The sequence below is a fragment of the Dromaius novaehollandiae genome, chromosome 2 (assembly GCF_036370855.1).
Source record: "Dromaius novaehollandiae isolate bDroNov1 chromosome 2, bDroNov1.hap1, whole genome shotgun sequence".
In the NCBI taxonomy this organism is placed as follows: Eukaryota; Metazoa; Chordata; class Aves; order Casuariiformes; family Dromaiidae; genus Dromaius; species Dromaius novaehollandiae.
The window spans coordinates 31,637,510-31,653,432 of NC_088099.1; the positions used below are offsets into that span (position 1 = coordinate 31,637,510).

The 15,923-nt window shown below is 36.7% G+C and overlaps 2 protein-coding genes across 8 annotated transcripts in view; both read left to right on the forward strand.

The window, feature by feature from the left end:
• The window catches only part of SLC4A7 (solute carrier family 4 member 7), a 101,521-nt gene extending 88,077 nt beyond the window's left edge, over window positions 1–13,444 (forward strand). For 4 of the 5 annotated variants that reach the window (XM_064506148.1, XM_064506151.1, XM_064506149.1 and 1 more), the window contains 8 exons: window positions 250–411; window positions 680–931; window positions 3,189–3,257; window positions 3,700–3,873; window positions 4,217–4,348; window positions 4,915–5,015; window positions 6,340–6,447; window positions 8,741–13,444. In XM_064506148.1, the coding sequence (XP_064362218.1) occupies window positions 250–411; window positions 680–931; window positions 3,189–3,257; window positions 3,700–3,873; window positions 4,217–4,348; window positions 4,915–5,015; window positions 6,340–6,447; window positions 8,741–8,822 (1,080 nt within the window). In that variant the 3' untranslated portion in view covers window positions 8,823–13,444. Of the gene's footprint in view, window positions 1–249; window positions 412–679; window positions 932–3,171; window positions 3,258–3,699; window positions 3,874–4,216; window positions 4,349–4,914; window positions 5,016–6,339; window positions 6,448–8,740 lie in introns of those variants that run through there. The other variant, XM_064506152.1, reaches the window with a different exon arrangement.
• A 296-nt stretch (window positions 13,445–13,740) lies between these two features.
• Window positions 13,741–15,923, forward strand: part of NEK10 (NIMA related kinase 10) — a 111,468-nt gene continuing 109,285 nt past the window's right edge. For all 3 annotated transcript variants that reach the window (XR_010387609.1, XM_064506155.1, XM_064506153.1), the window contains exon 1: window positions 13,741–13,869. The gene's annotated coding sequence lies outside the window, so the exon portion shown is untranslated. The remainder of the gene's footprint in view (window positions 13,870–15,923) is intronic.

A 15,923-nucleotide genomic window follows, 5' to 3' on the forward strand; every position in this document is an offset into this window, starting at 1 on the left:
AATCAAGGAACGGAATGGTCTGTTTTAATCTCTTCCATATAAACATCACATTCACATCAAACAGCTAATCAGTGTTTTGGTCAAAGCCATTTTTTTAAAAAATGTAAACATATAATTAAGAGACTCTCAAAGGAAAAGTTTTGGTAATCTGAACTAGGTTAACCTGTTCGTTGTAGCTAACATTTGTAGCAATAAAATTTCCCTTTTATTTTAGTGAATTAATTCTTATTTTTGATGTTTGTTTTTCAGCCTACTCGAAAAGACCGGGGATGGTTCATAGATCCTCTTGGAGGCAATCCTTGGTGGACACTCTTGGTAGCTGCTGTTCCTGCTTTACTCTGTACCATTCTTATTTTCATGGATCAACAAATAACAGCTGTTATTATAAACAGAAAAGAGCATAAGCTGAAGGTAAAAGTCTGTTCCTTTTATGAAAAGCTGCAAACTAATTTTGAGTGTGTAAGTCGACTTTATTTTAAATTAGATTCATTCTGTAAGTTTGTGAAACATTGCCAACAGCCACTGAATAGATACCCTTATTTACTAATAAAGAACAAGTATAATTTTGTAGACACTCTCAAAATCTTCAACTTCTGTAGTTGTGTTATTTACCTACTAAGTTAAACATATTTCATTGTGTAAGTTCATAAGCAAGTCATTTCTTTGCTTAATTTTACAGAAAGGCTGTGGTTATCATCTTGATCTGCTGATGGTTGGTGTTATGTTGGGCATATGTTCTATCATGGGCTTACCATGGTTTGTTGCTGCAACTGTCCTGTCTATAAGTCATGTTAACAGCCTGAAAGTAGAGTCTGAATGCTCTGCCCCAGGAGAGCAACCAAAGTTTTTGGGAATCCGTGAACAGCGAGTGACAGGATTGATGATTTTTGTCCTGATGGGGCTGTCAGTGTTCATGACCTCTGTGTTAAAGGTAAAAGAGAGTTTTTTGCAAAAGTATGTTTGCTTTGCGCTTTTTATTTTGCTATTGTGTTTTAGTGTTTCATAATGTTAGCAAGCTCTAATATGTTAAGTAAACTATGCATAGACTCATTCTCAAATTGCCTTTTTATCAACAAATGTTAATTGAATAGAAATGATGGGGGGAGATGTAAGTAAAATTAAATCTGAATAAGCTAGGTATGTAGTAAATAGTGAAGAAAGCAATCTTTATCCATGTTACTTGATTTTTCTTGTTAGCGATTTTTTTAGTTTCCCAAGTGCATGTTACCAGATATAGTCCTAATAGTTTTAGTGTGAGAGCATAAAGTGAGAGAGAACAGGAATGTGGTAAAGCTATGAAGTTATTGAAGTGGAAGTAGTATAAAGTAGCAGAAGAAACAAAAACATCCAGTTAAAGTAAGCATCAGAAATAACATTGTTCACTTCTAATTCTTTTATCTACTAGCTCTGTAAACCCACTTTGAGATTTAAAGTTCAGGCTTATCTTATACAGTATTGCATGTAATAGAGATTCTGCAAGTCAAATTAGGGCCTCTGTTTGTTTTGTAAATGTATGTTCATAATGCCTTTCTGAAGATTTTACTGGAATAAAATCCTCCAGTTTAGTTGGCTTTTTCCTCAGACTTGAGTAAAATCAGTCTCACTTCCGCTTTGCTATGTGAACTCCATATAGTTAAAATGAGAAATAGAAAATATTGTCTCTTCATTGCCGAAATAGCAGAAATGACTTAGAATACATAATTACTAGTACCTTTAAAGAATTTTGTAATAGGGGTTTCAAGACAGGTCACAAGTCCTTTTACAAAAAGGTAGCTTCTAATGGGCGTTAAAGTTTAGGCAATGGGAAGGAATAGATCTGTGAACAGCTAGCTTTAAATTAGGATTTAGACCTACATGTTATAAATTCTTAATAGTTGGACATTTATATATGTTAAAGAATGTAAAGGTCTGAACAATAAGGCAATAGAAGTTATACAAGATAGATATTTAGACTGGATGATCTTTGTTAGAAAAGCTACCAAGAGCTAAGCAGTGTAATGGGAACAATCAGAATCAAACCCAGGAATATAGAGTTACTGTTCCTTGAAAATGAAAGGTGGAGTAAAGGTGCAGATAGCTGAATTCAGCTGTTTCTTTCACATTTTAACAGTTGCTTCCTAGAAGCTAATACATTCATTTCTTAGGGAACCAATAGAAATGGTATTGTTGGATATTCTTTCTTTATGAAATGTTTTCCTTTTTCAATATGAGTGGCTGTCATCGTTCAAAAGAAGGAAGGAAGTCAAAGAAAACCTTGCATCTGTAGAGTGCTGCAATTTCGTTCCATGTATGGATATACGCTGATTTAATGCAGTAGAAGTTGATACTAATGAAAAACTAGCATGTCAAATTATATAGCTCATAGTGAAGATGCTAGCTTTTATTTTATATATATATGTGTGTGTGTGTGTGTGTATTGTGTGTGTGCGTGCATGCACACACATAATAATGAATCCCTAAGGCATAATTTTATTGCAGGACAGTTAAGTTTCAGTAAAAGCCTTTGTTCAGGCTTGATGACAGCAGCTTTTCTTGAGGTTTCCAGTTATCTCTTGTCCTTTATTCATTTAGAACTTTCTTGAATTCAGGAGCAAAGTCAGCTTCACTTGCAAAGGCTTGATGCAAGTGTCACTGAAATCAATGGACAACTTCATTATCTTAGTAAGCTTTAAATTGATATTCTTATTGGAGCAAAATTTAGCCTTTAATAGTTCACAGAATTTCATAGCTCAGTAGGTGTGGCTTCTTTTTGTTTCATTTGCTCTGGAGATGCTAGATATACTGATCAAAAGTAATCTTCATATGGCAGTTTCATGAAGTTGATAGTCTCAATCCAGTTCCTAGGAGATAGCCACATAAACTAGCATATTTAGCATTAATATAAATCTTGGTTGCAATCTAGAAAATCTAGTGGATGGGCAGTCAAGACTGAATTACATTTTAATCATGATGATAGCCTTGATAGGTCATGGGAAGGGATGTAGGTCCTACCCCAGCTCCCTGCTTTTTTTGCTATTCAGTGCTGCATTTATTCTCCAGATAAATAAAGGGCCTCAGCTTTTACAGATGCCAGTTAAAATAAATATACAGCAAAAATGTTTTGGTTCATTTCCTTTACTAATGTGAACTATCATATTATATAGTATATTGATTCTAGAAGTAATTGTGTAGGTCTTTTTCCTCCACAGTTTATTCCAATGCCAGTTTTGTATGGTGTCTTTCTTTACATGGGAGTATCTTCATTAAAAGGCATTCAGGTAAAATCTGTTTTTAATGAGCAGTTTGCTTTTGCTTAACACTAAATGAAAAGGAAACTTTTTAACACATTATTCTACATGAGCATGAAAGTTAGCCTGTACTGTCAGAGTGGGATGTAAAATGATTTCTTTAGTGTCATGTTCAGATGTTTGTTCTTACCACATTGTGCTTTCAGTTCTCAGTTCTTTTGTGTTTATTCTTTCAGTAGTTTAGCTGAGCAGTAAATTTATGAAGTATTCTCAAATGTTGAAGAAATGATGTTAAAAATGACAGCCACTCAACACTGCTTCCTCGCCCCCCCCCCCCCCAACATTTTCATTGTCCTTCACTACAATTTTAGTTGGGATTAATATCTGCTGCTGGTGTCTCCCAGAAATGTTTTTCTTGCCTTCAAGAGGAGGAGATCATTAACTGAAGAGTGATTTTTATTTTTCAATGCAGTTTTTTGATCGTATAAAGCTGTTTGGAATGCCTGCCAAACATCAACCTGACCTGATATATCTACGTTATGTGCCACTCTGGAAGGTCCATATCTTTACAGTTATTCAGCTCACTTGTCTAGTTTTGTTGTGGGTGATTAAAGCCTCTGCAGCTGCTGTTGTTTTCCCTATGATGGTAAGTTATCTATCCTACAAGCTATGCATTTTCAAAGAGCGTGTGCATCATCTGAGATCTCTTCAGAACATATTTGCTGCCTTAAGAAAGGGAGCAGGAAAGAAACGAGAACTTCTGCTATAAGCTTTTCACTTTTGAAACGCAAAGGCTTTTTGTTTCCTTGAAAGTAAGCAATTTGGTTGTGAATAACTACAGAAAGTGGAAATGATTTGACTATGTAATAAGATAAAACTAGTACTACAAAAAAGGTCCTTAGTTAAAGATACTGAATAAGCTGAAACTGTGTGTGCATATTTATTCATTTAAATAGTTTAACATAAATTCCATTTATGATTGCCTTAAGGTTCTAGCATTAGTGTTCATTCGCAAGCTCATGGATTTATGTTTCACCAAAAGAGAGCTTAGCTGGCTTGATGATCTTATGCCAGAAAGTAAAAAGAAGAAAGAAGATGACAAAAAGAAAAAGGAAAAAGCAGTAAGTGTAAAACAACAACAAAAAACAACAAAAAAAAGAATCAAACTAAGCATGTTGTAAATTACTAGAAAATACTCAATAACATTAAATTAAAAGAATTTTAAGTGGCACAAGCATATGACTTTATACCGAAATATAACAAACATTTTGAAATTCTTTACTGATGAGATTTAACGCCAGGATAACCATTACTGTCAATTAAGGGCAGGAAAAGACGCTGTTTCGGTGATGCTCTTGTAAGTTATGACTCTTATTTGTGATTAAAATTAGCAGGGAAAGTGGAAAGTCAGAAACAGTGTTTTCACACAATTTTTCTGAGTCTTTCCTTAGTTTAGAAGGTAGGTGTAGGTGGGAGAGGAAAGCAGTGAAGTAGAGCTGAGATCCTGACTCTGCTCAGACTAATGATAAAACTGTTTACTACATCAGGAACATTCTGTTGTGTTTGTATGCAGAGCAGTAGTTAGTCAACTGCTAGTTGGCCCTTAATAGAGCTTGTATAACTTTTATGGAAAAGTTGATTTCTACTGCATGATTAATTTCATAAACTTTGTACTTGGGATTTACAGGAAGCAGAGAGAATGCTTCAGACAGGGGACAGTGAAAGTGTACACCTTCGATATGAAGAAGCAAATGTCTTGGATTTTCCTGTAAAAACCCTTAAATACAGGTATAATAATATGTTGGTCTTTTAAGAGGAGTTTTTGTGTGATATGCCATAATTCGCTTTATATTAAATTGGTCATGTACGAGTTGAATTAAGTTTCATCTGAGCTTGTAACTCAGCTATGATTAGAAAGAATTGAAGATACCTCTCATTGTACTATGCTAGCATTTGTATGTGGTGGTGTTCTTTAAAACTGCATCTTAATTATAAATTTACGTGACCATCCTGAACAGATCAGATGACTCAGTTTCGATCAGCTGTACTCAAGGTGAAGAAGCTTCTTTGGTCAGTTTTCATGGAATACTTGTGTGTTACTGTGCATGAAGTGCTGGGTTTTAAACAGTGGTTGAATAGCATCAGTTGAGCCGTGTTTTTACCAGCCGCTTGGATTTTTAAAAAACTGAGGGTGCAGTTCTTTAGCAGGGCAGCTAAAGTCCATAATTTCCATGTGAGCTAAACCAATTTTGTTAACAGGCAGCCTTTTCACTTAAAAAGCTTATTTTTCTGAAAAAAAGACTTTGAAATGTTTATGTACTGATTTATAACACAAATGTTTCCCCAAAATACAAGGCAGTAGAGAACTGGGCCACGCTGTGTCTGATGGTTCTTATGCAGTGATTGTACACTGGAGAGGGGATTTAGTAAGCTCAAGTGTGGAGCAGAACAGAAAGCCTGCCTACAGTCAGTATGTTAAGGCTGCTATACATATAGAGATATGGAGGGCAAAGTAGTTAATAGGTTCTGAAAGCTTACCATCTGTGAGGATAAACCTACTTCTGAAGCGCTCTGAGAGGAGGAGGGACTCAAAACTTGTCTAGCAGGGTTCTGCAGAAAAAAAGCTTGAAATGTCTCTAGAAATTGGGGTTTCTAGATTTTTATTACTTTTTAAACTTAATTGAGTTACCAATTGCAAAATTTTATTAACATCTGTTATTTTCCTCTTGATTATTTTCTGGAAGCAGCTTAAAATAATTCTGATTTATGAAAGCCTTAGCAGAATAATATAATTCATTTTCTAATTTTTGAACATTCAAAATAATTTTCTTAAGTTACATGATAATTTGGAAATGAGATACTCAAATCTCATTCATTCACAGTGTCTTAGTGATATCTACATGAAAAACTGTTTTAAGATGCTATGTGATGAGGGCAGTGCTAGTGAGTTAAGTGTTCAAATTTTTGTTTAAATATCTTTTAAAAGGTGAATTCAACTTGTGGCTGTGTAAATGTAAAAAGAAGGCACAACTGATGTGAACAATGAGTGACAAAAAGTATAATGCTACTGCGAGGTATTGAGTACTAACCAGAAAGTATGTTTGTTCTTTAGCGTTGATCCCTCAATTGTAAACATATCAGACGAAATGGCCAAAACTGCACAGTGGAAGGCTCTTGCCATGAGTACTGAGAATGCGAAAGTAACCAGAACTAACCTGAGGTAGCTATAATTACTCACACATTTTCTAACTACAGTTTTGTGTTTAGCAGATGATAGTTGTGCTCATCTTTCTTGAAGTGTATCTCAAAATGAGCGTACGTGGTTAGTAAACTTGTATTGATATTTTACTTTCAAGGATCTTACATCTGAGCTTTGTTTTTCTCTTTATCATGAAGTTTTAAACAATATCTACAGGGAATTCTTATTATTTTGTTAAATGTATTATTACAATTTTGAAGTTGTTATTTATTTGCTTAATACAATTGCACATTACTCTGATAGGTTTGGGGTTTCTAAAAGCTTTGCTAAAATGTATATAAGCAACTGTTTGATCCTGAATCTTAGAAATGCCAGGGGGAATAAAAGGTAAGTCCAGCAGTTTCATTGCTGCTTTATGCTTCCCTAAGCATCTTCCCCTTGTTTCTTTTTTTTTTTTTTTTTTCCCTAGCTTATTTTTAAACCCTAAAAACTAAACCTGGCTCAAATATTATCTTCCCTGGAAATGAAAAATACTCACATGAAGTACTGGAGAAGTTAGGAGCCCTTGGAGCTATGAACTTTTCCAGCGTCTGGCCAGCATCTGTGATAGCCATCAGCCTTTTTCTCAGAAATTCTTTCAATAAATCATCCTATTATTCTGTCCTAGCTTCTTTCCTATCTGGCCGAATCTATCAAGGGGAGCAAAACAAATCTTGAACATTGATATATAAGGTCCCCAGCTTCCTGAAGATTTGTATTTTGCAGGGACCCCTATTTGGACTGCTGCGATAGTCCAACTAATGATTGCTTAGTAGTGTTTTCACTGGGGGGGAAGAAGAGGAGAATTGGCCTGGTTGTCCAGGAAAACGAGGCTTAGCAATCCTGTTGTCTGTATCTGCATCATCATCTTTTTGGTTGGTCCCTTTCAGTTAAGTCTGTTATAGGAGGACACTGTCCAGCTTTGTGTAAATTTAAACCTCAGTGGAAGAGAAGTGGGAGTGAGGAGGCTTGTCTGTAATTGTCCAAGCTATTAGGTACTGTTTAGCCTGCTTAATGGGAGCAGTGGTAGTGACTGGCTGCTTAGCACTTGTATACCGCCTGTTTATTCAGCATATGCATAACTACAAACTAGGCATGGAAATGTGCTGTATTTTGCCCAGATGGTAGGTAAACAAGAGTGAAGCAGGACATGTGAAGAGGGCTTGAAGTACTGTAATAGGAAGAGCTGAAGAGAGTAATTTTGTACAGGCAGTAGTGAAACACTTCAGTGAATCTTCAGAATGTACTATCTTGAAGGTTTTTTTAAACCTTGAGTACCATATAAACTTATCTGTCAGGAAGATTGATAACAGAGGCTTGTGTGCATCTGCATATTTTAATTGCTTATTCTCTTTCATGCTAGTTTGAGAAGCCTGTTACAGAATTTGTGGAGGCTTTCTGTAACAATATCTGATAGTTATTGAGCGTATAAGGGTTGAAGAGATACAGGCCTATACTTTCCTTTCTAGATGAACTCAAATTTTTAGATTTGACTTTCAGATGTTTAGAAGTTTGTGCAACTCCATCTTGCACTTCTGTGTTTCTTGAGTAGGTTAAGTTAGTGTAGAATTATATGCAGCACAAACACATTAGACAACTCCACAGACATGTCTTCTAAAATGCCTGTCAAGAGATCCTGCCTCTTATGACATTCCAATTTCTTTCCTACTTTTCTGTACTTACCTTGGGACATTCCTGTCTCTCCCTGCATAAGCCATTGTTGAGTGTCTGTGTTCCTAAGCAAGCCAGTTATTTTGGGTTCCAGTCAGCTCATTGTCTTCAGAGGGCCTTCCACTTGAATGGAAGCACATCCAGATTTCCAGCTGTCCTCTCCTGTTGCAAATGTGGTTCCTCATTTTGAAAAGACCAAAATATTTTTGCAGTCTTGTATTATGAACAAAATTGCTTCCTTCCCAATAATTAAGAAATATTAATAATATTGCGTGTTATATATTTGTGAACGCTTTTAATTAGCCAGTTTTTTTCCAAAGGTGTCTCATTTCAAATCAATAGAATCAGTAACAGTAGTAGATCTGGGAAAACAGTGAATGGATGGATGTAAGATTGTATTTATAGACGAAATCTTGCTGACTTTCTTCAAACTTTTACTGTTCCTGTGAATAGTATTTGACACTGTAAATGTAACAGAAATACGTAGTCATTAAAGTATCCTTACATAGATACTTTGAATGTTGACCATTAAGTATAAAATGTTTGAAAATTAACCTTCATTAAAGTGAACCAAACCTTAATTGTTCATCTTTGCTTTCAACAGCCCTGAGAAGCCAGAAAGCGTGAAAATAAATATGGAAGATGCACCTGTTGTGAAATATGTGGATGCTGAAACATCTTTATAGAACTGAACCAAGGGGAATTTTGTGTATTTGTGTGCGTGTGTGTGTATGTGCAATATATATATATATATGTATACACACACACACACACATATATATATATCTCACTGTAGGATATCATACCATTGAAGTGTGATTTCCAAGTTTAAGGAGTAACATATATTTAATTCTGCCATTGTTTACGGCACTGTAGATATGCTTGCATAATGAGAAAATTTTCCTACAAATAAGATGAGTGGTAATCACACTTCAGATATTTATTTTATTGGAAATTTTATTTTCATTTTTAAATAGGAAGATTGTAATGAATGCTTATTCTTTTCAATAATCATTATGTGCATAAAAGTTAAATCAGCTTTTGCTGATTTCCATGTTGCTTAAAATTTTGCAATACCTCTGTGTTTATAGTGTGTTACAGAAGTTAATTTTCCATGCAGACAGTTACTGCGTGTTTTTAGGCAGGGTAAGCGTGTTTTTTGTGATTTCATAGAACGATTATTAATGTGCTGTTAACATGAACTACTGTGTTTTATGTCTCCACTACATGCTAATTTTTTTTGGATTCTGTCACTCATTATATAGAAGTGGCCTAGAGCTCTAAGTCAGGTGATTAATCTGTAGAATATATATAAATATCCTGTTCTGATACTTTTTTTAATCCACTCTTGATTTTAAATATCCTGTTCTGTTACTTTTTTTTTTTTTTTTAAATCCACTCTTGAATTTTTTTCATTATCACCCAGCAGTAGTATGGGTGCAGTAACTGTAGTTACAACCTCAAGTCAGTATTTGCCATTCTGGAAACTCCATGCTTAAACAACATAAATTGGATTTACAGACAGAAGTTCGGGATACAGGAATTTATACATACTGCACTAGTAGTCTTGAATTCTTTCCTTCCTGTTTTTATTTACATTTTCCATTCACTTTAAAAGTTTTATTTGCTCAGCTGTAAGACTGAAACTTTGGAATATTTCATGTCCTCCTCAAAATATCTATCTTGCTTAATTCATTTTTAAACTTATTGTGTATTTAATTAAATTAGCTGTAGTTGGTTATAATTCTGTAATAGGTTTATGACCAGTATTGTTTCATGGATTACAAATTGCTTTGTGGTATTTGTGTTTACAGTTCCGATTGTCCCCATTGTAAAGGGCATATATGATAGCACACCAACCTATTTTTAAACATTCTATTTATTTTAATTATCATAAATTTTTTATCATGTAAGACAAATTGAAAAAATAAATATTGATTTATTAAAGTAAATGGGATTTTGGGGGGGCTCACTTAAACTGTTTGAAAATGCAGTCAGTGCGTTCATTGCATTAGAACTTGAAGGTGTAATGTTCAGCGTTCTGATTTTGAAAGAATTATGCTTTTATGTAAAAAACAAAATCTTGGTCACTTACTTGCTGCAGTTTCCCTTATTGATATTTTTTGCCTTACACCTTAGTTTTTGCCTTTAATTCCTGAAATGGTCTCTCTACATTTTGAACTGCTGCCAGCCCTCTCTGGCTTTAATTATGATCCGTGCTCACTTAAAAATGGAAGATGCTGTTAGGTTAACTTTGCTTTCTGCAAAATGGAGAGTTTTACCATGGGCAACACAGTAAAATTCTCAAGATCTTCAAAAGAAGCAGACTTTGGAGGAGGGCATAGTTCATCTGAAAATACCACCTGAGCTGGAATTTTGGTGCTCTTCAGATAAGTGTCATTTGGAGAGAAGATAATTGTATATTACAAAGCAATCAGTGGGAATAAATGGAAATACTAGACGTAGCATTTAAGTTACATGGACTGCTACCATTCCCTTTGATCAAAGCATAATGGAATAATGTTTTTCATTTTTTTTTATTTTGCTGAATTCTGAGAAAGACAATTTACTAAAAGTATGTTTAGAGCAATATGAATAATGCTATCCAAACTGTTGTAACAGAGGCTCAGGTCAGTGAAAAAGCAAGTGAGGTCTGCATTACCAATTTGAATAATACTGTGTAATGAGCTGTGTAGGTGTTTCTCTACTCTTAGATATTAGTGTAGCTTGTGCCTTAGCTTGAGTATGTGTTTTTTCATAAAATACCCATTTTTTCCCACTAGTTAAACTGAGATGCAGTGAAACTGTGGTAATGGTTTCCCCAAACCTTCTGCATTATCCACCTCCCCACCCCCCAGAAAAACCCCAAGTACTCATCTGCAGCATCACATCTGCAGTCAGTTGTTGACTGCTAAGTAGCTCATGCTGAATCCAAGGATGAAAATAATATTTTTAGCGGTTTACAGAGCATTATCCATAATGCATTACTTTCGTATCAGTCTTCCCAGTAATACCTGTGCAATTCACAGCCCTACAACAATTTCTGAAGACCCATGCAGTTGTTAACAAGCTTCATAGTTTTTAAACTCTGTAATGCCAGAAATCAAGGTTCCCTGGTCCTGCATGCTTTGTATCTGGCTTCCACTTCTGACAGATTAAATTTTGGGCAATATTACAGAAGTGGGTATTTTTCTAGTAAAGTTTTTAAAAAGAAAAAAAAAGATTACCCCCCCCCCCAGTCTAATCACAGTATTTCTTTAATTGTTTACATAGTTTAATCGGTGCTGGAAATACCATGACTTGCAAAGCATTTTACAGTGTCCCTCAGTTTCATTCTTTCATTTTCATTTCATTTCTTTCTTGGTTAGCAGCATGTTATGCTTGCACTTTTTTTTCCCCTCCACATGACTAGAATAAGGCCTTGTATTAAGTACATGAAAACCCAGTGGTAGTCTATGTTAAGTAACTTGCTGCTCGTTCTACTCATTTTCTGCTTTGAAATCATGCATAGTAGTAAAGTAAAACAGCTGAGGATGTAGTTTATTCTTTGTCATGTAGATAAACATTTTGCCTTAATGGGTGCAAAAGAGCAGTGGTAATTACTGTGCACTGATTTTAACCTAGGGGTTAAGTCCTACAAAAAATTAAGCCAATGTATTTCCATTCCAACAGTTAGAGGGAAATAAACAGCCCTGCACTTTTTCTTAGATGCCTTGGTTTCCCAGAATGGAGTTTAGTGCTACTGTGTATCTGGCTGCAGAGCCACCTCAGGAAGTCTTTTTTCTCTTCCTTTTTTCTCTTTTTTCTCTTCCTTTTTTCTCTTTTTTCTCTTCCTTTTTTCTCTTTTTTCTCTTCCTTTTTTCTCTTTTTTCTCTTCCTTTTTTCTCTTTTTTCTCTTCCCCCCTTCCCTTTATTTATAAACATGAATGTTTACATAAAGTGTAGGTCTTAATTTTGACCACTCCATTTAAATTATCTTCAGAAGTATTTCACTTAAAATACAGTCTCATGTTTAAACTATATTCTGCGAAACTCCTTCTTAGTATTTTTCATATGTATTACAATGACACATTTTTATCGTGTTTACATATGCCCAAGTTAATTATATTTTCTTCCTAGTTTAAATTTGCAGCTGTATTGTAATATTGTGTATGGTTTAGTGAAGTGTTCCAAATTGCCAAGTTTATCATCATAAAACTTGTTAAGGTAAAATTCAGTGCCCTAGTGGGGTTTTCCAAATAAATGTATTGGCCATTTTCTTCTGTGTTTAATCAAAGTTCTTCTGTAACTTTCCATCTGCTTCACCTGCATCTCTATATTTTAGCTTATTAATCTGTGCCCTTTGCAAAGGCAGGTTCAACATGCTGTAAATTGTGTGTCTAATGAATAAGTGTAATGTAAGAGAGCCTGCACCATCTCAAAGGGTTATCCTGTACATATGTTCTATAAATCATTAGGTAAATGGTTCATGATTTTCAGTTCACAAATGTAGTCTGTTAGAAGAGCATCACACAGTGATTTTATGGGTTTATTTTGCTTTGTGTGATTAGTAATGTTTTAATTACTCATCTAGGTCAAATTCACTATGAAGTACAGTACAAATGTGTGAAATATTTTGTTTATACCAACAGTAATTTATTTTACAACAAATTTAAGACTAGAGGCACACAGCTTTGAGTCAGTGTAAAAGTAGTGCTATAAATACAAAGCAAATTGCTTCTTAATTTTAAATCGACTTTATTTTGTAACTTTTTTAGAGATATGATAAACTGTAGGACATTTTAGTTGGCATTGAAGTTAGTCTAAACACACTTTCATATTGAATTTGGTACCTGTTGACATTGATTTGGAATAATGGGGTGAAAATCAAGACTTTTCTAAATAATGTTTTATTGGCAGGAGAAGACACATTAGTTGTATCTTTTTTTCTGTTGTTGCTGATGCGCTTCTGTGCAAATGTGTCTTCCAGTGTTCAGCATCTTTAGCTGAACCACAATTTTGATTTTAATATTGATCATTTGAAATGTGATTACAGTGTATGGTTTGAATTTTTTATGACTGCTTTTCTAATTACAATGATCTTTTCTTACTTTATAACAAAATCCAAAGTTTTACATTATTCCACATTAAAACATTATTCCAAATGCAGAATCAATATTCAGTTTATACAGAAAACACAAATTTCAGACTTGTCTTTAATGTGAAAGATCCAGCCTTTTGTTAAGTGTTTTAAGTGCTGGCAGAAGAAAACTATCTTTTATAATGTTTCAGAAAGTCAATAAAAGTAATAAAAATCTACTGAACTCTATACTGTGGGGTTTTTTTGTTTGTTTCTACTATATAAAATACAGTTGCACTGGATTTAGTGACAGCTGTGCTGTAGTGTCCAGGACCGTTTTTGCTCTCAGAGTGGCGGTACTTGACTTTCCCGAGGGCCCCTGGCGGGCCTGGGGCGGCGGGCGGAGCCCCCTGGGGCGCTGTGAGGTGACGCCGCCGGCGGCGGCCGTGAGCGTTCCCGTGCCCGTGGCAACGCCCGTGGCGTTAGCGGTCGCTATGATGCGTGGGCGTCGCGGGGCACGGGAGCTTGCGATTGGGCGGCGAGTCCGGCTCTGTTCCAAGAAGGGACGATACGATTGGCTGCGGGGCTGCGGTCCGGTCGTGGCGCCGGCGGTGCCGCCGCACTCGGACGAGGAGCAAGGCGGTGACAGCGCCGGGGGCTTGGCGGGCCGCGCCGTGAGTGGGGCGAGGCGGGAGGGGCGCGCGCGGCCGGTCCCTGCGCTGGTAGCCGCGGCGGGCGGGTGGCGCAGCCTCTCGCCCCTAAGAGTAGCCCGGGGGGCGGGAGCCGCCTCCCCGCTCCGGGCGGGGCGGGAGGGTCAGCGGCTGCTGCTGCCGGAGGCGACGGAGCTGCTGTTCGCCCGCCCTCCGGGGCCGGCGGCCGTCAGGAGCTGTCGGCGCCTCGCGGTGCCCAGGTAGGGGGCAGCCCCGCCGCGCGGCCCGCGTCGCCGGGCTCCCGCCCCGCCGGAGAGGCGAGGGCTGACGCGGGAAAACGACGGAGGAAACACTAGCTAGACTGCTGTCTGCTCTGGGGTTGTGAGGTGGTGAAGTACTCCAGGTGTGGTAAAACTAAGCCATTGGAAGGCACAGCATAAACGCTACAAACGTTAAAATTTGATTAATTAAAAAAATCAAGAGATAATAAGAATATTTGCGAATATATGTAAACACTCAACTTGTTATAAAACAGTTTGGAAAATCAAGTGCTGAGGCAGGCTGCTTGGTCACGAATAACCTTTGAAAACTCCAGGGAATCTTTGTACTTCTAAATCAAGTCCAGTCTCTGCTGAATGCCATCTGCCAGCACAGATTACATCTCAGTCCTCAATCTGACCTAGTAGACTATAGGCAATGTCTCTTAAAATAAGAATTACTTTGGCCCTTTCCCTCCCACATTCCTTCTAGTGACGTCTTTCCCAGCCCTGCACCTTAACCAACTCCGAACATTCAGAAGACATTAAACAATCTGTCATGATCTCCAGAAGCTCTAAGTCATACCAGTACAATTCCCTAAAAAGGTCTGCCTAGTAGCTAGGGCAGAGAGAAAAGATTATATAGAGCTACGTCTTATCCTTGCCTTGATACAGATCTGCTGTATAAACCTCAGAAATCCTCTTTCTTTCCACATCTGCAAATTGCAAGTTTAACAGGGTGGACTTAGGCAGAATCTGCAGACGTAAGTTGTGAGCTGGGAAAAGAGCCCAGAAACTCGCATTGCTTGCCTCCAGGAATTTGAGACTGGGCCTAGCCATTTATGGTTCCACTGGAACTGGGAAGGTAGCAGAGGGAAAACAAAAAGCAGCACTGGTTTGAATATTTTGATTTGTTGGGGGAATAGGAACCTCATGCTGGATCCTTTGTTAATCATTAGCCTTCAGAGAAGTGATTAAACGAAGTAAAATTTGAGAAGTAGATATATGTGTATAGAAGTTTGCATATATATCAAATGTACAGATCTCCATGTAAGAAATATTCCTTAAATGTTGTCTGTATGAGTTCATGAGTTTAGAATTTTCTAGTCGCATGCTGTCCAGCGGTGACCCTTCTGACTGTCTTGCTCTCTGAGAATTACGGAAGAAGCAGTCCCAAGTTCCCCTTGGTTTCATCTAACTGGAGAAGGAGAAGTAAATTCAGAGAGTTTTCATCATCTTTGATGCTTCCTTTGTCATCGTTTGACCTTTTTAAAATGCTTTTTCCATTTTGTCAATAATACATTTGATAATTGCTCTTTTAAGGAGTGATTTTTCATCTGATCTCACATCCAGTGTACGGTACTAGACACATTCCTGTCTAGCAGCAGCATCAAAAGTCTTATTAAAGCCAAGATATGTGCTGCTTCTTTATCCAGCTTAAGCCAGTTAATTTTCTGTGTATTAGATAGTGAAACTCAGCTGCTGGAGTAATTAAGAAAGGAATTCAAGATAAATCAGACATTTAGTTGGCTTACAAAACTGTTTGTATCTGTTATCCATATCCAGAAGTTATTTCTAACAAAAGTTATAAGGAATGTAAGATAGCTTTTTTTTTTCTTTTTTTTTCTGTTTAAGACAGTTGTTAACTATTATATTGTAGTTTATGGAGGTAGATTATCCTCCATCGTGTCTCTGCGGTTTTGTGTATTTTGGGGTTTGTTTTCACCTTCTGAAGCTTTATGTACATCTGTATCCTTTTGTACAGTTATGTACGTGTATGTCATCTGAGAGAGATACCAGGCTGAGCCACAGATCAAATCT